Genomic DNA, 25422 nt, shown 5'->3' on the forward strand with positions numbered 1-25422 from the left:
ATACTTGCAATTGGGAGGGCCTGGCCTCCCCAGACCCTTCTGATATCACCATTCAATCCTGTGAGTTACGCTTCCAAGATCAACTCCTTTAACATTTAAAACAAATATTCGTTCATTTATGTAAATACACACATGTGCTTGTACCAAAATGTGCATTAAAAAAGTCAGTGGACAACTTTTGGGAATTGGCTCTCTCATTTTACCATGTGAGTCCCAGGGATCAAATTTGAGTGACCAAGCTTGGTGGCAAGAGCCTTTACTGCTAAGCCATCTTATGGGCCCTCTTGTTAACATGTTAATTTGTTTGATAGTGTGTTGTGGAATATTTGTTTAAGTATGCAAAGATATGTTGCATTTGTTTAACTATGTAAAAAAAATGTGTTGCTGTTTTACCTTAATTGCCTAAGACACCTGATTGATCTAATAAAAAGCTGACTAGGCAATAGCGAGGGAGAAGGTATAAGTGGGACTTCTGGGCAGGGAAAGTAAGTAGGAGGAGGAATTTAGGGCATAAAGGAAGAAAGAAAAAGAGACACCAGGAAAAGGCTAGGAACCAACCAGCTAGACTTGGAGGAAGCAGAAAATCGAGTCATACATAATGAAAGAACGGTAAAAAGGCCCGAAGCAAAATGTAGATTAATAGAAACAGATTAAACTAAGTTAAAAGAGCGAGTGGGATAAGCCTAAGCTAAAGCTGAGCATTCATAATTAATAAGTCTCTTTATTTGGGAGCTGGTTGGCGTACCAGAGACAATTCTAACTACAATAATGTACAATTGTTTTTCTAAAAGGAATGCCATGACAAGAGACATACTAGAAATGTATTACCAATAAACTTTTGAAAATCAATAAAAGGATTTTATTTCATATATGCAAAGTGAAAATCTCTTTGATCACTTACATTTTTACAAATAAACAACAATACTGCTCCATATAAATTTTTATATAAACATCAAAGAAAATATACATATTATTTTTCCTTTTAGTGCTTCCAAAGCACAAAATGTCCAAGTCTACCTGAAGACTTTCTGTTGTCACATGCAAGAACAAGTGTCAGAGGTCAGTGAAGCCTCAGGTGCACTCTGCAATCTTTCTAGACACAATGGAAGAGCACTGGAGGTAGATTGCTTGGTTACTCTCCCTGCCCCTTCCCAGAGACAAATAAGTTACCTAAATAGCAGCTTTTTACTCTTTGATTCCAACTATCCTGAATATTACATGGTTTAAAAGGCACAGCTAGAAATTGTGGAAAATTCTGTTGAGCACATGATGACCACTTTGATTCTACACACCTACTTGTTCTACTGGACACAACGAGGACACTAGGCAGTGCTCTCCTTGCGGGTGGCCCCTGCCCACTCAGAAAACGTCTGGAATGGTAACGCTCCAATGAGAGAACTCTATTAGCTGTAACAGGAGCAGCAATGCTGTGTGATTTCACATCGCTTTTCCTAACTGGAAAAATAAACAATGAAATAAAAAAATACTTTCCATTATAACTCTTAAGGCAGAAGCCCAGCTTTACTTCCAGATAATCATTAAAAGCTCTAGTCAAGCGCTTTTCTTAGCCTGAGTTAGGTCATTCATTCCCTTCACTCAAACATTCTAGAGGGCTTCAGGAAGGTCCCATTCCAGCCTACAGCACAGAAAAGGCGTTTCTTTTTCCTCACTTGTCTTGGTATTAACATGATGATCTGCTGTTGATGTGATTCACATTGTTAAGAAGGGGATGGGAATCTATTTTTTCTAGTACCTTCTCAAGGTACTGAATTAAGACTCTTCTTTTAAACCTGAAAATAAAAAGAAATATTATTGACCATCATAGAAGACTTGACAGCGTGCAGAGTGCTGTGTAGTGTGCAACCCAAAGGAAGTGTAAGTCACTCTCATGCAAAGGTATGGCTTAGCAAATGTGAGGGCCATTCTAACACACACACACACACACACACACACACACACACACACACACACACACACAAGCTAGGAGCCATGAATCAGGACTCTGGTCTTTCCATCTGAACACGGTAGGAAGCAGCTTTAACTCTGAGTGGGGACAAGTGTTTTCTTTCACAGATTAAGGCAGAGCCTATTCCCCTCTTTGTCTTTCCTTGGATCCTACAACTAAAGTAAACAAAAGAAAAGAAAAACAATACCCAAAACAATGAGAAAACCTTTAGAAGTTTCGTTTACACCCACCTTGCAGCTTCCTTGATGGTGAACTCAACAAACTGTTTCTTCGTCTCCAGAGGTCCCTGCACTTCTTCAAGCAAAATGAAAATCCTTTCATACTCTGGTGATAGTACAAAATTCAGTATTATAAAAATATGAATGAGAAATAAAATTCAATCATGCGTCCTCAGAAATCATTCCTCATAGGTAGAAAGTCATAAGCACAGCTGGTATGTTAAACACTAAAATAAAAATGTCTACATACATTCATGAGAGAAATTCTTATAAACAGTACTCAAATGAGGTACACTGAACACTGGTTGCCCCAAACTGCCCTAACCCATGAAGCCTGTGAATTTATTTCCATATATGCTTTATATGCTGATGGAATTAGATTATGGATATTGCGTTTGTCCCGGTTTACGCACAGGGTTTAAAGTAGCCATAATATCCTTTTAAGATGGAATAGTATAGACATTTGATTGCTTCTGGAAGAGGGAGAATCAATTTGTTTGAGAGTATTGCCCATGGTAGTGGACGACCTTGCACCCAGGAGTGCATGGTAGATTCAACTAGTTACTAAAAATAGAGGAGAGGAAGTTGAGAAAGTGGGAGGTGGGGTGGATCTAGAAGAGAGGAGTTGGGGATGAATATGATCAAAATCTATTGTATACAGATCTCAAAGATTAATCTAAGATTATAATTTTTTCCTTCCTTTTTTTTTAAAGATAGGGTTTCTTTGTGTAGTCCTGGCTGTACTGGAATTCTCTCCGGCCTCGAACTCAGAGATCTATCTGCCTCTATCTTCCCAGTGCTAGGATTAAAGGTGTATGCCACCACCACCTGGCTAACAAATGGAATCTTAAAGGTCAGAGAGAAAAGACATTAAGAACAGAAGTGGAAGCCAAAGGAAAAAAGTATTCTGCTGCTGAGTTGATGCAGGAAGGGACCACGGGCCCAGCAAATGCAGCCAGCCGGCAGAAGCCAGAAAAGGCAAGGAAACAGACTCTGCCTTTATCCCTGAGAAGCAGCACTGGCCTGCCAGCTTGCCTTCACTTTAGTCCAGGGAAAAATAGTCTGAAATGCAGAGCTGTGAAGTAATCAGCTTGTACTGTCCAAAGCGATGGGCATCTGGTAACTTGTTAAAGCAGCAAAATGAAACCACTATAAGTTAAGGCCAGAAGAATCACTTTAAGTCATGTGAAAGCCCAAGACTGACCAAAAATTGTATGGCCAGACTCTACTCTGGAACTTAGGGTAGAGCTCAGTTGGTAGACCGCCTGCCTAACAAGGATGAGACTCTGGGTCCAATCCTTAGCGCCGCCTTAATTGACTGTGGCAGCATATCCCTGTAGTGTGAGCACTATAGAGTGAGTTAGACACAGGAAGATCAGGCAATATCAGCGGTCTGGACCACGTAGAGAGTTCGAGGCCAGCCTGAGCTGTATGAGAGCCTGTCTCAAAACCAACAGTAGAAATCTCTCGAGAATGATACAAGAGGGATTCTCCCATTGCATTTCTTAGAGATATTCCATCGCCACTTACTCCGTCCGAACTTTCGAACTTCCTTCATCAGCTGGTGCTTGATGTCGGCATTGATGCCTTGTGCCATCGCAGGAGTGATTTGCATTGAATTTGGCACAGTTTCCAAAGCAGACGCCATGGCGATTTTTCTGTCATCTACAGAAAGACCGCAGCTTTTGTCTCCTCCTAGGAGTAAACTGTTACTAGGTTTGTGAATGAGTCCGTCTTTCCTGAGACCAGTAAAGTCATCGGACAGTGAATCCAATTGGTTGGATATAAGGCCATCTTCTGCCACATTCATAAACTCTGCCGGAGCAGATTTTAATAAGAAGCCATGGGCTGCGCTTTGCCCATTTTCCATCTTCTCTTCATGGAGATCATGAATGACAGCGGCATCTGGAAAGCAAATTAAGAAGTTGAGCTGTGAAGTGAGCACATCATATCAGTCCCACAGGTACACCTCCATGATCCTCAGCTTCAAGAAAATGATGAGGAGGACAGAGCAGACGGCGCTCTGAGACTCTTCCCACTATGTATGCATACAGAAATCAAGACACTAACTAAGCACTCACAGGTCCCCGGCGCTCAGGGCTTAATGTCAACCTGAGAATTCAAAGTCACATATAAACTGCTACCCTTCCCTGAGTTTGAACCCCTATGAATTGTGCATACCATGCGCTTCCTGGGTAAAGCAAATATTCTGAGAAAACGGAAATGCCTACTAAGGCGGAACAAATTCTCTGCCCTCATCTGCTGATGGAGGTGGGTCTTGTATCTGTCTGTTGCTTTCATTGGTTAATTAATAAAGAAACTGCTTGGCCTTTAATAGGACAGAAAATTAGGTAGGCAGAGTAGACAGAACAGAATGCTGGGAGAAAGAAAGCTGAATCAAGGAGTCGTCATAGCTCTCCTCTCCAAGATGGACGCAGGTTAAGATCTTCCGGTAAGCCACCATCTCGTGGTGCTACACAAATTATTAAATATGGGTTAATCAAGATGTGAGAGTTAGCCAGTAAGAGGCTAGAGCTAATGGGCCAAGCAGTGTTTAAAAGAATACAATTTGTATGTTGTTATTTCGGGTAAAGCTAGCCGTGCAGGAGCCACACTACAATCTGCTAAGCAACTGCCTATCTGTAGATGATTCTGCCCGTTTCCCTTTCGACGGCAGAGTAATTATTTTTCCGTTCGTTCTCAGGCCAATTCCTCTATGCCATTTGCTTATCTTCCACTGTGCCAGGCACCAGGGCAGCAGCTGAGAATCTGCAGTGAACAAGAAACAAAGGAACTGACCCTGCCTGCCTTTACAGAACCTACAGTGTCACGGGGCCATTGGAGAGGAACTAAGAATGAGCCACGGCACCCTCAAAACTGCTTTCATTTGAGGAAAGACAGAAATAGGGCACGAGAGAGGGCTGCCAGGTGATGGCAGGATCTTCTGAAAGGATGCCAAGTTGTAGCGAGGGCAGGAGTAAGCCAGGGGCAGCAGAGTGAAGCTCTGGAACTAGAGGTAAGAGAGGACGGTGGTGTCAGGCTATGTGGAGCTGTGTGGACCAGGGTGAAGAGTCAGGCTGTATCCTGAAGGTTCAGAAATACGAAGGATGCATTTTCTGTATGGATGTGGCATGCTTGTATTTATCTGTTGACATCTTCACTCGGATTTCAAATCGGGAGAGAAGATGGGTAGGAACTAAATAAGAATTAGATGCAGAGAGGCTATCTAAGAAGAAAAACTTGGTAAAACTTCATGGAAGCATGGAGTGAAGGAATGGAGAAAAATAGTAAGAAGCAGGAATTGAATTGAATGTCAGATTACCTCACCCTGTTAATGGTCGTATGTCCAGGTGCCAGCATGAGAGTACGTGATACTCAGATCTTCCTGACTCTGGCTCAGTGACTTTAAGTCACTCAGCACTGACAAAACAGTATGAGCAACACTACATTCTAATATATGGTTTTTCAACCCTACGAATCATTAAAAATGACATAGCTTTTCCAGTAGAGCGAGGGATAACTTCACTAACTGCCATGCAGAAGGATGCCAGCAGAGCTCCTCTAGAGAGATGCAAAGCAGGCGTTTACTTGTACGACATCAAACAGTACTGTCTGTTAGACACTGTGGTTAAATACAGGCTTGAGAGCAGAGGAACAAACTGAACTGTAGTCTAGAGGTGTGAATATTAGGAGTTGTTCAAATAGAAATAGAGGAGGGCATGAGCAACTGAGCCCAAAACAACCGAGAGGGAAAGGCAATGAACGGAAAACACGAGTGATCTTGAGAATTGTTTCAGTGGGGTCAAGGAGAGAGACCCCAGAATTACCAGTTCAGTCACGAACAGGGGGCAACATCACAGAGAGCTCTTAATAGTGAACCTACTTAGACACTTAGTTTATCTTCCTGTCTTTTGAAGTTGATCCAAATGGTTACAGCAGGCATGCTTAGAACTCCACATTTTTGTACCAACATGTATTAATCACCAATTATGACATTAATACCACTTGTTAATTACTACAATTATTCATCTTCTTCCTCCATTCATATGGCTAAGACCACTGAGTCAGGGTCTCTGTGTCCTGGAAGGCCTGTTGTGCCTACCACAGATGCTCTAATTATGGTTTACTTAATCAACAACAAAAAAGGAACCCAGGAAGACAGACAAAGTAAAAACAACCACTACTCTGTACCTGGATGTACAAGGGTGGGTTTGAGGAAGGTTGGACAAGATGGGAACCATGAGGCTGAGAGTAGTCCCTTTCCGCCCAGATGGTTGATGACAAGAGGAGGTGTTTGTGGTTTCTTCAACAGCAGGGGCATGCTCCGCCTTCTCTTAGATGACATAGGACTGTTGGGCTCTCCAGGACGCTTCACTTTGTTTTGTGGCCCTACCACAAACTCATCTGCTTCATCAATCATCATTCCCTTAAAAAAAATCAATGAACATATTTCATTCAAAACACCAAGGTCTACTATGTACTCAACAAATGACAGTTATTATTGTATTCAACTAACACAACTGGGTACAGTCGAACAACTCATGGAAAGAGCCATGTAGGCCTGGGATGCCACCTTCAAAGAGTCTGCCTCAGCATAAGTCAGGGGGCTTCCCACCAATGCCTCATTTGCCTCTTCTACTGACTATGTTCCAGAACAGTCAACAGTATCATTATGGGAAACAAGCGAGATCCATCTACACATAGGTCCTGATGGCATTTTTAGCTCGGATTTGTATACATCTGGCTAACAAGGATAGCGTTACAGTGAAAGTATCACAGACACAGAAATGGGTATACTACCTTTTTATCTTGCTTAAATGGATTGCCGAAAGTATGCAGTCTTTTTGGTTGATCCGGATCAATCTCTCGGAGTGGTGAAGCCAGCATCTTTAGATACTCCTGATAGTTGTCCATTTGTGCAACTGGGACACTATGAAGTGAATCTGCAAAATCAGCAGCAGAGAAACGAATACTTAGAGCTGAAGTATATGGTCCTTTTGAAAGGACATTGTCATAGCTGGTTCAGCAATGTGTAGTTTAGCATTATCGTCTGAAATCTCCAATCCAGTATCCCGGGATCTACCACCACCTGTAGGATCTAGCATCATCATCATTTATACCAGTCAGTGGTCTACAGTCACTATACTGCCTACGGGCTCACTTCACAAGGACTAGAAACTCCTTTACCTTCCAACACCGCATAAAAATGGGCTGGCCTCATGCATGCCATCATCTGAGTTCAAAACCCTGTTGACATTCTGCACTCTGAAGCACTGAGGCTCCATGGTGTTCTAGTGTTCTCTTTTTCTATAAAAAGATTCATGTTCATTTTATGTGTCTGTTTTGCTTTCAGGTACATATGTGCACTGCACACAGGCCTGGTGTCTGCAGAGTCCAGAAGAAGGTGCCAGATCCCCTGGAACTGAAGTCATGGACAGTTGAAAGCTACCCAACATGTAGGTGCTGGGAACTGAAACGGGGTCTCTTGTAAGAGTAACCAGGGCTCTTCAACAGTGGGCCACTGCTACAGCCCCTCTCTCTGTATTCTGGAGCAGGTTTGCATTCTTTAGCCCAGGCTGGACTCAAATCCATAGACTCCTCCTGCCTCAGGCTCTTGAGTACTGAGCAACCATGCCCAGCTCCTCATGGTATTCTCTTGTCACAAAGAAAATATTACCCTCTGAGGATTTGATTAAATATAAAAGTTGTCTTCCTAGGAAGCCTCTGTTCACACACACACACACACACACACACACACACACACACAAAGTATAATATCAGAGACTTGGCTAGGGGGTTAACTCATTTTTTTTTGTGGATAAGTAAACCCATTCAAAATTAACAAAATAAAATGAAGAAAAATTGCAAACCATCACAATATTCCTGTTTATCTGGAGTTCATGACTTTTGAGGGAAGTAGGTATTCACAGCTGACTTTTTCCAGAGGCAGCTGGGCATGATCAATGTCTGAGTGTACAGGTTTGGAAATCTGACAGACCTAGGTTCCACCACTTTGCAATGGGCTAACCCTGCCTGAGCAAGCTACTACAGTTCTTGCTCTTCATTTCAGTGCCTATCAGCTGGGCATAAAGTCAGTGTCTAGCTGAGAGTTTGAGACTTGCAAGAGCGAGCACGCAGAACAATGGCGATGGCGGTATGGCATGCTGATTAATACACACCTGAGGGGAAGAGAACCAGGGAGATGGGGGGGGGGGCTTGAGTGAATGGGAATACTATGAGCATTAACAAAATAATTCTGCAATAAACGCTGTCATGCAAGTCATGTCTGCTATTAGCCTAAGAGCATTCCACTGTTAGGTTACCTTCATCTTGTCCAACAATGAACTTCCGTGTTCTCAGTAGATTGGATCTCATTCTGGTCAACTGGTCTAAAAGTCCTCTACGTGGAATATCATAAGCATTTCTATATGTCTGAGGTTTCACATCCTATGTTAAATGAAACAATCTCAGTTACTCCTAAGGCTTTTAAATAACAAAATGTAATACCTAAGCCTCTTAAAATCTTATTGAAGAGAACGATATTTAATACAGCCGATTATTGCTAATTTTTCCAAGTAGAAAACCTTCTGTTTCTTGTTCTGAATGCTAACATATCCAGAAGTCATTAAAATCACTGGGGAAATAATTTTCAAGCCTATCATTTAAAACTCCAAATCCCAAGGTTTATATATGCCTGTCTGTAGCTGTCTGGCAGGACTGCTGCTTGTCACCTGGATTGATTCCCCCTGCAGTCAGGGAGGTAGGCTGCAAGAGTCTCACTGCAGGATGACAACTGCAGACTGCACAGCCAGTGACATTGGCTGCAGGCCCAGCTGCAGTGCCTTTGGAGTCTGCTGCATCCCTGAGCATGAGCCAGGGTGCTGATGGCCAGGGCCTGACAAGTACAGCAGGGAGGGCCAGCTCCGATCCCACTCGCTTTCTCCGCGAGAATGCACGCTTCCTCCGCAAGAATGTATGCATGCTTCCTCCGCGAGAATGCACGCTTCCTCCGCAAGAATGCATGCACGCTTCCTCCGCGAGAATGCACGCTTCCTCCGCAAGAATGCATGCATGCTTCCTCCGCGAGAATGCACGGGGCCAGAGTTTTCCTGCGGTCTGGCTGAGGCATTCTCTAAGCTGCACGGAACCTACTTGCTACTAGTCTGTCTGTCGTAGGTGCTAGATCTACATGGCGGCCTGCCTATTGCAGTTTCCTTTCTAGTTTACTTTTTATAGCTGCTTACTTCCCATTCCTACCAACCAATATATCTAGTACGTTTAATTTCATTTTGGTATCTGCTGGCAGAATAATCTCAAGATAGTTTCACTAATAATCATTAATTCCAAGTTGTGCATGGTAGCACACACCTTTAATCCTAGAACTCGGAGGCAGAGGCAGGCGGATCTCTGAGCTTAAGGTCAGCCTGGTCTACAAAGCTAGTCCCAGGACACACAGAGAAACCCTGTCTCAATAAAGCAAAATACAACTAACAAAACAACCACTACTACTAATGATGATGATAACAACTCCGAAATAGGCCATTATTTCAAACTAAAGCAACACAAACCAGGCAAAGTCAGATTAAGGATGCCTTTTAGTGGCACAAGTTACCTTGTTGAAGAGCCCTATTTGGAAGCCAGCAAATTCTTTGGTAGTCAGTTCCATCAGTCTCGGTGCATTTTCCCCTATGATTTCTTTCAACAGTTTTCTAAAGTTTTTATTGTGAGCCAAGGCCAGGCCACTTGCAGAATAATTTTTCACTTTGATACCAATCTCCTGGGGGGGTTTCTTCCCCACTGATGCTAGTATTCGCTCGGACTCTATTTTGGTCTAAAATGAAAGGACAGAACATGTTATCTAAATATCTACCACATCATCACCATTTTATTATTTAAGAAAAATACTTTAAGAACCACCCTGAACACTTTTCATGTGCGAATCACAGTTCCCTATGCTTCTCTGTTCTACCACGGCAAACACAGAGGGGACTGGAAAGACAAATGACTTCATGCAAATTGTCTTTGCTAGTGTCAAAACTATGAACGAATCATGGAGTAAATAGAAACCATGGGCAAGAATTTCATTCATAGACATGAAAAAGCACATATTGTTACTGCAAAATCTAATCTAATTCAACACATTTGGTTTGCATCCAGACACAAAGGTTTAAAACTCTATATTCATACATGTAACTTATTGCTTAAATTCAGATCATATAGACTGGCATTGTATTTGAAAACATTAAAAATGTTTTTTAAACAAATTATATTATCCAATAAATCTTATAAAAATAAAGCTTAATTTAACAAATGTTACTAAGCAAATATTTTTAATGTCTACTCAGCAAGTTTATCATTCACAAACACTGGGAAATCCCCTTAATAGACATTGTATCAATTAATTTTCCTTGAATAAGTTAAAGCAGAGCATTTGGTATATTTTGTGTTTTAGATACATCTGAGATGGTTCAAGGAACACCAGTGATATAGATATTAAATTAGCAATAAGAGAAACAGAAATTAGCAATAATCTTTTCTTTTTCTAAAAGACAAAATTCCATCAATGTTCAATAAGCTTAATAATTTTTTATTTCTTATGTATTGGCCAGAGATATTTATTTTCCTAAGTCATTATTTGGAATATATATGCTTCAGCAAATTCTTAAGTCATGAAATATGAGACAATAGTAGATACAGGGTCTGTTTCCTTGAATGACTTTGAAAGCTCATTCAATAAAAGAATACAGTTGTCCCAGAAGGTCCCAGCACTTGGATTAATTTCAACTCTGTCCACTTTTATTCCTTTGTGGCCATACCCTGACAAAGCCTTAAAGGCCAAACATAAACATCAAATTAAAAAAAATCAATAGATCAATAGAAAGATAAATAACCAAGGTCTTTACAACAACAACAACAACAAAAATCTATTAGCAGAGAGGAATGCGGGTTAGGGGGACTTGTTAGGTCAAAAATCTGGGCTTGTCTTTATTTTCTTTTGCACTTATGAGCACGCTGGACTAGTATGCTTCTGTAAGCTTTAGAAGGTGCTTTAAGGTTTTGGTCATTCCTAGCAAGGCCTGTCAGCATCCCAACTATGTAGGCCTATAGGTCCCTTAGAAAAATTTGAGATACTTTGTGTAATATTCAGTTTTCTAAAGGCCAAACTTGCAAACAGACTCAGCTGGAAATGCTGTAGTTGCTGCAAATGCTACTTCCTACTTAAAAAAAAATGTATGTGTGAATAAGAGCGTTACACTGCTGCATTAATTTATCGCAGAACACAACTGTATGCAGCAGCGCTCTAACTCGGTAGTTTCCAATTATCTCCATCCTACAAGAATGGTCTAGGTACAAGTGAGAAATATGATAAGGAGGGCTGAGTGGAAGATGAGGTACTAATAGAGAGGGTCAGGCAAGGGACAAGGTGAATAATGGTGAATGGGGTGGGGTCTAAAGGAATAGACAAGGGCAAGAGAGGAGGAAGAACTCCACTCTTCTGCTCCCCTCGGGGCCTATCACCCTCCAGGTTGAAGAACACTGGTCTCATGTCCGCCCTGCCGCTTCTCCAGGGAAAAGCAGGCAGTTGTTTATTTAAGGGCTAGCATGTGAGTTTAAGAACTTAACATGCTGCCTGAAAGCGATTTCAGGCAAGGCATATTGAACCACACCAGACCTTGGTGTGCTGACTCACAAAAGGGGGAGGCTCTAGGCAAGTGAATTGAGGAGAAACTAGTTGGAGAACAGACAAAATATGACCCACAAGAGAACCCTATGAAGCCTCTGCCCCTCTTCGGCCACAAAGTATCAGCCAGCATATGAAACTGGCAGGCAGAAGGAGAAATGGCACAGCATCAAATGATACTGACAGACCCTTAACTGCATTTAATGGTGAAGCTAGAAGCCATAGAGAATCACATTATTACTAATCCATAAAGTGTAGAGATATATACACATTTAAGTTGAAAAGTTACAATTACACTAAAGAATAAGGAAATGCACTTCTGAGGGCAAAGGAGTTTGGTTTGTTCGTTTTTACCAATACTACCTGTTGGCTGAGTTTTTTAAGGTAAGAGATAACACTGTAACTAAGTCCACAATCTAAATTATCTGATATCAGATTTGGAGCTCCCATCATCCTTAGTGCTTTCTTTAATGGCTATAAGGAAACAAAATACACAACAGTAAGAATAGAATAAATCTTAAATACTCAAAAGTTCAGTTATAAGGGGCAAGGGGACATGATTCATTTCTTAGAAGTCAAGGTGCTGCACATAAAACCAAACATGGAACATTAAAAAGTGGCAATGAAAATAGCAGAGAAGTAAGGAGCAGAAAAAAAATCAGAAGAAAATGGATAAGAAGAGCAACTAGCAGCCAATTCAAACAAGTACATTGCTTTCGGTCTTAACCCCCAACATCGACTCACTTCCCATAGCATATGATTGCAGAGCCCACACTTGCCATGATAAAAAGCAACACAGCCCACTTTCCCCTCCCAGCAACACCAATGGTCCCCTCGAAGACTCTGCCTTTTCACCTCTAGAAACTTGGCATTAAGTTAGGACAGCAACCCCTGAAACGGCCTCGATCGTCTCCATTAGGATTACATGACGAGTTCAGATCATTTTCTCAAAGTATAAAAGCCAGAATGAGGCCACGTCATGCTTTCTTCTCTATCGCCAATGCCCCCCCCATCATGTGGTGTCAGGATGTAATTTAATTTCTTCCAAGTTTTGTTTATGTACTGAAAAGCCACATTGAGTTTCTAGAGCTCAAAAGGGAAGGTGATGTAACATGAATTGAGACATATTTGCTGTTACATTCCAGAACTACAGTTTTATAAGGTTAGTTTTTAATAAGAGAAACATAGATGTGCTCATAACAATGACCATGGCAGTTAAAACTAAAGGAAACAGAAGCACAATGAATGCTTTTTTGTGCGGCCACTTCATCTCCAAACTCTTTCATATGGCTCGAGAAGACAGTGGCAACACAAATATTCGTAAAGTAAGAAGAGTTAATCTTCTTGCAGGGGTAAAACTTTGGACTCCTTATTTCTTACGACAAGAATCATCAGGGCCAGTTAATATATATGTACACACACAAATACATACTATTAAGTAGTACGGAGGCAGGGTTTTTAAGTAGCCGTCAAAAGCCTGTCGCCACTTCACATTTGGCTTAAGCTTGTGAATTTTAAACAATTCATCTGTAACACAAAACCAAGGGATCATGTTAGTCCAGAGCCAGCTTACAAGATCTAAAATCAAGCAACTAACATGTAGAAATAGGAGCTGATTCAGGCCAGATGAACATTCATCGCAATTTATCTGGCTGTCTTTCCTGGTCGTTGTAGCTACCAAAGTTCCATATAGATAGATGGTCTTCAAGTTACAATAGTTCAATTGAAGACTCTTTTAAACTTAAAGATCGTGGGGTACCCTGCCCTCTCTTAGGACTGGAGGGGGAAGGGGGAGGGTGAGTGGGGGAGTGGGAGGGAAATGGAGGAGGTGGAAATTTTGAATGGTATTACTTATAAAGCAAAAAATAAAATGTTTGAAAAAAAAAGATCATGGGGCACCACCACAGCTGGCTTAATATGACTCTTGAACACCATGGGCACCAATATAACTCTAGATATTTCCCTTAAATATGCAGACATTGCCTATCTCTTAAAATATAAATATAATTATTTTAGTACTCTAAAAATACATATTATACATATGGCATGAAAACTTACAAACACCCTCTTTATTTCCTTCCAAGTGTGAGAAAAAGATTTCTACCTTACTAATTCAAACTGGTATCCCCAGCTATCAAATCTACCTGCCATCCATCCGTACTGTAAAGACAGCAGATAGTATCAGGTCATCCTGTATTGTTCCTCTAAGCTCCATTAGGCAAATATTTTACTTACAGAGGGAAAAAATGCATATGTTCTCTCCAAATAGGTCTATTCTTTAAAAAGTACTTTGGTTAAGAAAAGCAACCGGATATTTTCTTCTTTTTATTACCCTAATAAATTATTTACTCCCTGTGAAACAAATTTTAATAAATTTACAGTCATAAAAAGTAGGTATTTTGTTCTTTTTATTTTTTGGCAGTAGAAAGCAAAAGAAATCAGAAGGTGTCCTTGATGGAAGCCCTCAGGCTTTTGACACACAACTCTTGTCTTGACAGAAAGCTACAGAAAGTCCCTGCTATCCTGTGCTGGTTCTTAAGTCTTTTGGGAATTCTGTGGAGGTTTGAAAAGTCTACAAGAGCTGGGCTGTAGCTCAGGGGTATACCACCTGTCTAGTCTATGAAATGGCTTGTTTTTGATCCCCAGCACTGGAAAAAAAAATGAGACAAGACATAGACTACATCAGCTTCGAGGCAAAGCATTTGCCATTGCTCAGTGATAAAGAACACTAACTCGCTCCTCTTCCAAAGGATCCGGGTTTGAGTCTCAGCTCAGAAGAGCACACAACTTTCTATACCTGCTGTTCTAGGGGAATCTGAAGTTCTCTTTTTGGCTTCTGTAGATATTACGCATGCATGTGGTACATAGACAAACATGCAGGCAAAACACCTCTTATACAGAAAATAAATTCTCTTTTTCTAATTTATTTATTTATTATGTATGCAGTGTTCTGTTTGCATGTATGCCTGCAAGACAGAAGAGGGCACCAGACATTCAGACAAAACACCTCTATACATAAAGTAAGAAATTCTCATTTGTTTGTTTATTTATTTATTTAGGATGCAGTGTTCTGTCTGCATATATGCCTGCAGAGCAGAAGAGGGCACCAGATCTCATCTCATTACAGATGGTTGTGAACTATCATGTAGTTGCTAGGAATTGAACTCAGGACCTCTGGAAGAGCAGTCAGCGCTCTTAACCTCTGAGCCATCTCTCCAGTACCGCCCCTCCAGCTGCAAATAATAAATTCTTAAAAAGAAAATAAAAACTAAAGGTATTACTTATTCTGTTTATCTGATCTGTTTACATCTAAAAGTCTCTACTATTTCCATCCTTGTCCGCATAGAGAGCTTGAGGCCCGCTGGCAATAAGCAGTACCATAAGACAGAGAAGAAGCTAGAGATGTAAACACTATCATGTATTATTTGTCTTTCTGAGTCTCCTTGGTTTCCTAGCATGACATTCTCCAGCACAGTGCCAATAGTTAGCAAGAGTGGTTTGTACATAAATATTTTACTCGGGGAATAGATCTTACGGCATATACTTTCATTATAAAAATAACAACAAAAGGGAAGCTTTTTGAAAGACATGAATAGGGCGTGTTTAGGGCAAAAATTGGAGTGATGTTTCATTGCTGTACACTCACAAATACTGGAGATTAAATATGTGTAGCTTTTTGTATGCCAATCCCAGTGCAATAAAGTGGATCAAAAGGACACTGAAAAATAGAAAAATAACAACAGTCTAAATGAAGATTACTCTATTGTCTTTACTATGTATTCGTGGAAATTGAGGACATATTTGAAAAAAAGGATAGATTAATACATAAAATAGAGATATATTAGTAATTTAAGAAGGACTTATTTATTTCTATTTTAGGCATCTGGCTGTTTTGCCAACATGTATGTCTGTGCATCTCGTTCATGCAGTGCTCTCAGAGGCCAGTAGAGGATGTCAGATTCCTTGGAACTGGAGGTCAAGGTAGTTGTAAATTGGTGAACCTGTGTCTTCTGGAAGAGCAGCAAGGGCTCTTAAAGGCTGGGCCACCTCCCCTGCCCCTTTATTGTAATCTTACCGTCCTCTAACATACAGCCTATACTCTTAGAAAGAACGTATGTTCAGGCTGGACTAAGAAAGAAAATAACTTAAATATACAAAGCAATCATGCTGATTGCTACTTTCAAATTTCTTAAATAGGAACTTAAATACTGCCTTTTAAATTCATCGTACATTAATAGTACTGTGATCAAATTTTTTAAAGGTTTCATCTTTTAAGCAGAAACTTAGAAACCCTCACATCCCCCCAAAAGATCCTCAAAACTTTACAACTAGGAGGGTGTAATGAAGTATATTACTCTAAAAAGATACCGCTCTCCAAATAAAGAGTACACATTTTTAACAGCATCGAGTAATGGCTACTTAAGTTGTTCCTTTAGAATTTTGTCATGAAATCAATCCATAACTTCTAAACCTGCTTAGTTGAATTGACTCTTGTGCCTCTCTTTCTTCTTCACTCTGTTTTTAAAGTATGTAATATTCTGTGGAGAAAGGAGTGTAGTACAGTCAGTAGCCTCACAGAAGCCCTGGCTTCTAACGAAAGCCATCCAATTCCTCTCCAACAAAAGCCCTAGTTTTAGAGCTAGAGAGACATTTGGGAAAGTGCTGTGTTTACAGTTCCAGATAGTCATTCAGCAAGTTCCAGATAGACCAAGACACTGGGTTTCAAAAACCAAAGTGGAAGGCGATTCACAAACCCATCTGACATCGACCTATGGCCTTCACACACACTTACATTAAGTGTGCACACGCGTGCATGCACACACACACCCCATCTAGTTTTCTGGGGGCATTCGAACTCATCTACAGAAAAGCCAAGATTCTCAAAACTGGAGAAAAGAGGGTGATTAATGGAGTTTGCAAACGTGAGGAGCAGTTAAGGTCAGGTATCTCATCTATTTCAGTTATAAGCAAAACAAGAAGAAAGTCAAAGAAAACGAAGTTCTAGCTTTCCAAATTAGTTTTCACACATTTATTATGCTAGTATTGGTTATTCTGCGATGGAATTTTAACTGCTCGTTAATTTCTTATCTACCAGGTATTTTTTTTGCCATATTTTAAAAGTGACTAAGTAGCACATATTTTACTCACCTAAAAGAGGAAGTAAAACTGGGTAGTTGTAAGGCATCACAAAGAGGTTTACACAAGTTAAAGTCGTACTAGCTTTTAAATAACCAAATGGATATCCAAGCTCATTGTATTTTCCACTGCTGGTGACAATCACCTAAGAAGAACAGGGAGCAATGTACAGTTATACAGTCATTATTTTCTGTAAAGCCAAACTTACGGCAACACTCCACAGCAACATCTGTGGCCCAGCAATTCAGAAAATAGACTAGGTATTTTTGCATAGGGTTATGTAAAAATAACATGTTAAATGGGCATATTCAAAATACAGCCATTCAATTATATTACAAATTAAAGCAGGTGATACAATAGCCACAGGACACATCAACAATACCCAGAAATTCGCTTGGTAGTGTAATGAAAAATGATGCTGAAATAGTATTAAGAATGCCAGCTTCCCGAAAGAACGAGGCATGATTACAGGAGACCTAGAACAAAGGGACTATGGTTCCATGCCTAAAGCATACATTCCAAAAAGAAAGACCATTTAAAAGACTGCATAAAGAGTCCTCATGTGTACTGCTTATTAAATCTTGCTGTTTCCTTATTTAGTCATTTTTCACTCAATAAGTAATTATAACCTATTACAAGACAGAAACTATTGCAATCTTTCTGAGGCAGAAAGGAGATGCTTCGCTTCAATCCCAAATGCATTTTCTTGGCTACATCAACTTAAAAGACTGGAACATGGATTATACTCACATAACCATTTTTTGATTTATTTACTGGTACTCCTGAGTTGGTATGTACTATTTGTAAGCTTCCATACACTTGATAAGCTGTGCCAGAGTCCTCCAGTCACCATGCTTTCTCTGTGTTCCCTGTGTAGACCCTGACTCAAATGAGGACACCCAGTATAAGCTTTTAGAGGCCCGGGTCTATGCTTCCCAAAGACCTTTGGTAGGATTCCTTAATGACAGCAATTTGCCATGCTAGTTTTTTTGTAATGGCTATATAACCTACCGCTCAGGAAATTCTTCTTAAAGCTAGTTATTATGAAAATGTGCCAGGTATTGTGGCACATATCTTTAATTCCAGCACTTGGGAGGCAGAGGCAAGCAGATCTCTGCAAGTTCGAGAATAGTCTGGTCAACAGAGTGAGTTTCAGGACAACCTGGGCTACATAGTGAGATCCTGTCTTAAAAAACAAAGAACTAACCAAACCCCCCCCCAAAAAAAACAACCAAACAAACAAAAAAACAAAACAAAAATAAGAGAAAGAAAAAGAAAAAAAAATCTCAGCTGGGCGGTGGATCTCTGTGAGTTCGAGACCAGCCTGGTCTACAAGAGCTAGTTCCAGGACAGGCTCCAAAGCTACAGAGAAACGCTGAATGAAAAACAAAACAAAAAAGCAAAAAACAAAACAAAACAAAAAAACCCCTCTTATGTAATTGATGACTCTATAAAACATTAGTGCTAAATGTGATTCCTAGATTTTTGTTGCAATTCAAACTTTAAACAGACAACTATAATAAAATAGAGTGTCTTTTGTTTCCTAAGAAGGAGAAATGATGCATCATGCAAAGTAAAGAAAAAACCAAATGTGTGTGTGTGTAAGTGCAGGTGCATATGTATTTATAAGTGCACATGTATGGACGTGTGTAGAGGCCTAGAAGTTACGCTGTGCGTTGTCTTCAATTGCTCTCTGCCTTATGTTCTGAGACACGATCTCTCGGTGAACCTGAAGCTCAACAATTCAGCTGGCCAGGCTGGCCAGAGAACTCCAAGTGCCCTGTCTCTAGCTCTCTAGGCTGGAATGACAGCTACATGTTCTTGATGAGCATTTAAATGAGTGCTGGGGATTGAACTGCAGTCCTAGCAGATGTGGGCAAGCCCCTGAGCGAGCCTTCTCCCAGCTCTAGAGAATACCTTCTCTACTAAGGTCTTAGGAAACGTCCTCGCTCCTGGTTTGTTCTTATTCAGTCCCACTGATCAATCAGATCAGAATACTACAAGATCAGGACAAAGACTATGACATTTGAGAGGCTGTGGAGGAGTCAGGACAGATTTCTCAGGTTTCTTTTTTTAATTTTTTTTTATAATTTATTTTTTATTTTGTGTTCATTGCCTACATGTATATCTATCTATATGAGGGTATCAGAAGCCCAGGAACTGGAGTCACAGACAAGTGTGAGTTGCCATGTTGGTGCTGGGAATTGAACCCAGGTCCTCTGGAAGAGCAGTCAGTGCTCTTAACCACTGAACAATCTCTCAAGCCCCTCTCGGGTTTCTTTGAAGAAGATTTAGAAGGAGTATGCTATATAGAATGAAAGTTTATTTGAGAGAAAAGATGTGATTTGTAATTTTATTTAATTCTGTTGTAGAAATTCAAACCAAAGTATTGAAAAGAAGAAGTTAGTCTTCTATTGTCTACATTTCTAGAATTTTAGGGGTAAGCAAGTACATGGCTTGGTGAATATTCCAGAAAAACGACCTACGTCAAGAAACCCAGCAAGACTGGCAACTCCTTCCTTCCCTTTCTGGCCACTACCCTGCAACCCTCAGGAGGAAACACTACTCTGCCTTCTGACAGAGAAGTTCATTTCAGCTGTCTGAATAGAGAAAAGTACAAGTATACAATGGGTAATCTTTTTTGTTTGGCTTCTGTTCAGTATTGTAGTTCTGAAACTTTTTAAATTTCTTTTTCTTTTTGAACCAGATTTTCTCTGTGTAACAATCCCGGCTGTCCATGAAACTTGCCTGCCTCAGTCTCTCGAGTGCTGGGATTAAAGGCACATGCCACCACCACCCTGTAGTTTTGAAATTTTGTTTCTTACCCCTTCACATCCTTGACTCAAACTTGTTCCTTTTCTTTTGAACTAGCCTTAGTATCTTAAGAGAATTAAAGTAGCTTATAGATACAGTGCATCAGTGGTCTCACATTTTAGAACAAAACAGGTAAGTTTCTGAAAGTGTTCCCTGTGTCAAGAGAACCTAAAAATAACTGACTGGTCCTGTAGCTCAGTCATAGAATGAACATCCTTGTAATGTGGAGCTTTTTTGTATCTAAATAAAAAAGCCACGATTTCAAAAGTCTAGAATTTTACAAGTCAAACCCATGGACAAATCTACGAAACCATGAGCAGATCCTTCTGACTGCAACACAGCACTTAGAAGAGCGAGCGTATGGTACCCTGCACTTGCTCATCTCAGAAAATCCCAGTTGACCAACCCATCAGTGAGGCTTCTACTAACCACACTACTGTCTCACTGCATTATACTCATGCATAAAGGAATGTCGAGTTTCTGGTTCTTGGCCCCAAATATACAGGACTTCTCATTTCTCAAGTTCAAAATAAGAGCCAGAGAGTCTTGCTCATACCTTAATCGAATCACACCCCATAGCTTAATGATTCGTAACCTGGGGAACAGATAAGAATGGGTCTACCCAACCCCAGCTCCTTGAATGCATGGGTTCGTCAGATTCTACTTCCATAAATGGCAATGTACAGTATGTTAATGGTTCATACCTTTCTAAAATTATTCTCTTGGCTATGTTGTTTGATAGCCTTTAAAAAATACAATGTAATTATTACCAAATTTAAAACATTTTAAAATAATTTTTGTAAAGATTTTACAGTTCTTATTTTTTAAAGATTTTATTTATTTTTATGTGTATGTGTATTTTGCATGTATGTATGTATGTATGTATACCACATGCATGCCTGGTGCTCATGGAGGCAAGAAGAGAACATCAGATCCCAGGAACTGGAGTTAGAGATGGCTGTGAGCTACCACATGCCACGCCACGCCACGTGGGTGCTGAGTCCTGAACCTGGATCCTCTGCAAGAGCATTAAGTGTTGTTAACCACTGGGCCATCTCACCAGACCCTTATTAGTCCTGGCTGTCCTGGAATTTACTCTGTAAACCAGGCTGGCCTTGAACTCAGGGATCTGCCTGCCTCTGACTTCCAAGTGCTAAGACTAAAGGCTTGGGCTACCACGCCTGGCCAGTATGCATTCTTAACTACTGCGTTATCTCTCTAGACGCCCCCCCCCACACACACACAATTTATAACCAATTTCCAGAATGAGTATAGACATTTGGATAGTAGGTAAGGATAGCTACCTGCCAGCAAGTATGAGGAGATTTTCTTTCCAGAATGTACTGAGTTAAGGGAGAAGGTTCAAGTTCATATTTGTCAAAGGGCAGTTTATCTATAACCATTGGTTCACAATCGACACAAGAAAACCTCACAACAGGATGAGATGTTCGTGGAGGCTAAAAAAAAAGGAGGAAATACGATCAGATATCAAGCAAATGCACAATTGTAACCATTCTGAAAGCCCGGTTACATTTTTGGCAAACCATCACTAAGATACAGATTAGTATTTTAAGAGTTTCTACAACTTTCTTCCCCTCTGACTCCTACTTGGGATTGGAAGAGGGAAGATGAGCTAAAGCAGAGCTAGAATTGCAGTGACGTAATAACTGCATTGATTGTGTTAAAGTAACCCTTATGGTCCATATGATGGACTCTCACGTTCAAACCCATTTTGTGAGCTTTAAGCATTCATGAGTGTCGGTCTTCGATATCAGGAGGTTAGATAATTGAGATACCACTGGACAAGGAGAACCTCTGGACTTTTCTAATGAGTTTAGGCTACTAAGAAGCAAATGGAAAAACAGCAAAGGTACGGAAGGACAACATACACAATGATAATACTCAGATGCCCTGGTCACAACTTCAGGGCCTCAAAGGGATTTTGTAGCACTGCTCATACCCACAGGTTTGTTTTGAATAGCTGAAACTGAGGGTGCTTTGGGTGAAACTTCAAAGGTCTGTGTGTTTGGGGCACCACAGTAGACTAAGGGAGAAGTGAATTTATCACCAGGTTTGTCTAAGTAGAGAAAGGGGGGGCAAGGGCTCAGAAAGGTGGGAGGCCAGTACAAGCATGATGAAAGTGGCTTGCCTTCCTTTATGCAAAGGGGAAACGAATGCATTTGGCTTTATCATTTATAAACTTATAAATGCTTGAGAGTTGACAAAAACGGCTCTTGAGTGAACTACATGCAGGGGTATGGTAACACAAACTGTGTATAAGTTACTGGAAATTTCTATGATTTTAGCTTTCCCTTCTTTCAGTTTTAGTCAGTCTTGTGAACTGTCTCTGATTTCTTAGATCTGAATATCTTTAAAAAAAATAGACAAACACCTGGATGAAATTCCCTTGCTAGCAACAATGAAACAAATCTGCCACTAAAGGGGTTTGAAAGGGCGATGGGCTGACAGGTTTACCACCTCAGAGCCCTGGGGGAGAGAAGAGGAATAGTTTCCCTCACCCATACAAGTCGATTAAAAGCTGTCTGTTCCTCAAGCCTTGTATGACTTCTGAAAATCTAAAAGCCCAAACCAGTAGCCTGGGAGAAAATACAAGTCACTGTGGAAATTGTTAGAACCTAAAATGCAAATTAACCTGAATCAGGCAAGTCGCGCACTAGAGGAGCAATGCTAGGGTTGTATTCCCCATCCTTAGCCAGGGACCACACAGGAACTGCTCAGGCCTTCTTTCCTTGAGGACATGGAGCAGAGTGTTTTCCTAAACACTATCCCTGAAAAATAGTCAATTCAACTGGTACTAAGAATAACTATGACATTCAATTCTCTTCTACCAAATGCAGTTACAAGAAGACAAACCTTTGCTTATAGATAATTTTCTAAGCATTACATAATTACTAATCATTGAAAAGTAAATGGCTCACCAGGGTACTTGGGAAACTGAGTAAGAGCAGCTGTGAGTTCAAAGTCAGCCTGGACTACAATGTGAGAGCCCTTCTTAAGTTAAAAAAACAAATGTGAATTCATATGAAAGCAAAGTGCTTCGATTAATAACATGGAATCAATAGAGTTGTCTATCAATAGATGGATAAATGATACATAATGGAATTTCAGCCATAAAAATGAAACTGTCGCTAGGTGTGCTAGCATACGCCTTTAATCCCAGAACTTAGAAGGCAGAAGCAGGTGGCTCTCTGTGAATTTGAGCCCAGCCTGGTCTACAGAGTGTGCTCCAGGACAGCTGGGGCTATACATAGAAACCCTGTCTCAAAACACCCCTCAAAAATGAATCTGTCCAATTTGTAGGATAATGGGTGCAACTGGAAAACACTTTATTAAGCAAGGTAACGCAGGCTCAGAAAGACATATGCTCTCTCTCACAGTGAATCCCAGTTTTTAATGGTTAAATATGCATGTCTAGATAGGAGAGCTAGGTAGGTAAGGGCCAGGAAACTAGGAAGCCCATCAGATGGGGAAAGAAGAGGCCTTAAAGAAGCAAGGTGGCGAAGGCAACAGAATACACGAGCTATTAAAATAGAAGGGGGAACTCTGGGAGCAAAAGGCTAACATGGGGACAGGGCAAAGGGCTGTTAAAGAGGAACACAGGACCCTCAACCAAAATGAAGCGTGTGTGAAAACAGCATAAGGAAGCCTGTTACTTTGCAAGCGAATTTTGAAAAATGAATAATACTCTAAGGTAACCGAAAGGAACCAGCGAGGAAGAAATGAAAGTGCATCTAAATGGAAGCCCACATATTTTTATCTGCACTTCCATTCAAGGACAGAAGACAGCTGTTTGTTCACATTTTTCTCTTGCTCTCATCATTGAGAGCAGCTGCCAACTGCCCATTTTTACATTTTCATGCTTTGAAGCAACATTAACTGCACAAACCAGTCTTCCATTATTTTTCATCATACTGTCCACAGTAAACACGATGACGTATTCAGTATAGGGCTATAGCCTCTTAGAATGTGTGAAGCCCTAGGTTCAGCTCCCAACATTGCCATGAAAAAACAAAACAAGCAAAGCAAATAACAAATAAATAAATAGTGTGAACCACAGAGAAACCTGTCTCAAAAAAAAAAAAAACCAACCAAACAAACAAACAAAAAAAACAGTGTGAATGTTACTTGGAAAAATGTATCTTTTAGGAGGAAGAAGACATTAAAATCATGCTCTCCTAATTTGCTTTCAAATGCATCAAAATAGCCATATCCAAAAATAGCTTCTTATATAAACTATAAAAATAAATAAAAATATTTCAAACTTTGATTACACACACACCAAGTAAATGTACAAAAATATAAATAAAAGCAATGCTTTAATATCCACATGGCAAAGGTAGCAGTACAAAAGACTAAAAAGTATGACAAAATAAAGGAGATCTTCCTCCTTTGCTTTAAGGCATAGAACTAGCTGTTCAATAAAAGATGGGAACCAAAAGACTGCAGTCTACTGGTCTGTGGCACAGCGTAAAAGCCTCGAGCTGTTTCAAAAGCTTCATTGTACTAAAATTAAAAAGCCAGATCGGTGCTTACCCTTTTTGTTTATAATACTTACTAGTGAAGGTAAATTCTGTTCTGGCCAAAAAGATTCTGGAATTGGCCAGTGTCCAACAGGAACACCAGTTTTCGAATTAGGTCGCACATAGATGAGTTTATGGCAGCTATGCCATGGCTGGGCAGCAAATAAGTTGCTTGGCCTACACAGATCCATCAGTCCGTCTGCAAGAGAAACACGGGACAGAAGGCATGACTGTTTTTACAGTTTCTCATCTTCTTGTGCACAACTTTCAGTTTCAGGCAAAGGACAAACTGAAATAAAAAATATGGCTTAGGAAAAATGAAAGAAGGAAAAGGCAGAGACAGAGAGAGAGAGAGAGAGAGAGAGAGAGAATGTTAATCTAATTTGCCCTTGAACTCCATGCCTCTCACTATTCTTAATGTGCTATGAAAATATGAAGTCGTGTGGAAAACAAGTGCAAAACTAGTTTTATATTTTTTTGAGACCTGGGCACAAAAACTAAGCACATCACAATACAACGGTCATTTTTCAAGAACTTATTTACCAAGTTAGGCAACTGAAATCATTTGTTCTCTGGGGTAGTCTTCACATCTTTGGGATCCCGCAAAATAGATCATGAATTCCATTTTTGCTCTACACTCAATGACCCCCAAAACAAAACATACGCTTTCTAAATGTCCTCGAAACTCGAGACTATGTTGGTGGTATAATCTGTGTGTACATGGAAGTGGGGAATATAAAACAAACGGATCAAGGTTGTTATGAAAAAATTCACCCCATTTTTTCCATGCACCATCAAAATTCTATGTAATCTGACCACATATAATGCAGAGGAATACACCGTTAATGCATTTTAATTATTTAATTATTTAAATTTGCTTGCTTTTTTGGAAAAAAAAAACCCTTATGCCATGATTTGCTAGTCTAAATTACAATTAGGAGGACATTTTAGTTACTTGGGTGCCAATTTTCTTAAATACCAGAAGATCTGATTTACTTATTTTTGCACTATTTTAAAAAAGTAATTACTTCAGATCAGGAGATTTTTCAGGGATTCACCAGGCTC

At 40.2% G+C, this 25422-nt stretch overlaps 1 protein-coding gene across 2 annotated transcripts in view; it reads right to left on the minus strand.

Moving 5' to 3' along the window:
- Positions 1-843: 843 nt before the first annotated feature.
- LOC121437422 (integrator complex subunit 6-like) overlaps positions 844-25422 on the minus strand; it is a 52974-nt gene continuing 28395 nt past the window's right edge. The window contains exons 7-18 of one of the 2 annotated variants that reach the window (XM_041637316.1): positions 24393-24556; positions 21121-21273; positions 17015-17147; positions 13299-13393; positions 12230-12340; positions 9797-10015; positions 8508-8631; positions 6985-7127; positions 6376-6610; positions 3715-4089; positions 2197-2290; positions 844-1790 (exon numbers count right to left, since the gene is read on the minus strand). In XM_041637316.1, the coding sequence (XP_041493250.1) occupies positions 1682-1790; positions 2197-2290; positions 3715-4089; positions 6376-6610; positions 6985-7127; positions 8508-8631; positions 9797-10015; positions 12230-12340; positions 13299-13393; positions 17015-17147; positions 21121-21273; positions 24393-24556 (1955 nt within the window). In that variant the 3' untranslated portion in view covers positions 844-1681. The remainder of the gene's footprint in view (positions 1791-2196; positions 2291-3714; positions 4090-6375; positions 6611-6984; positions 7128-8507; positions 8632-9796; positions 10016-12229; positions 12341-13298; positions 13394-17014; positions 17148-21120; positions 21274-24392; positions 24557-25422) is intronic. The other variant, XM_041637317.1, reaches the window with a different exon arrangement.

Source organism: Microtus oregoni, unplaced genomic scaffold (assembly GCF_018167655.1).
Source record: "Microtus oregoni isolate MIOR12 unplaced genomic scaffold, Mior012 000052F_009, whole genome shotgun sequence".
Classification (NCBI taxonomy): domain Eukaryota; kingdom Metazoa; phylum Chordata; class Mammalia; order Rodentia; family Cricetidae; genus Microtus; species Microtus oregoni.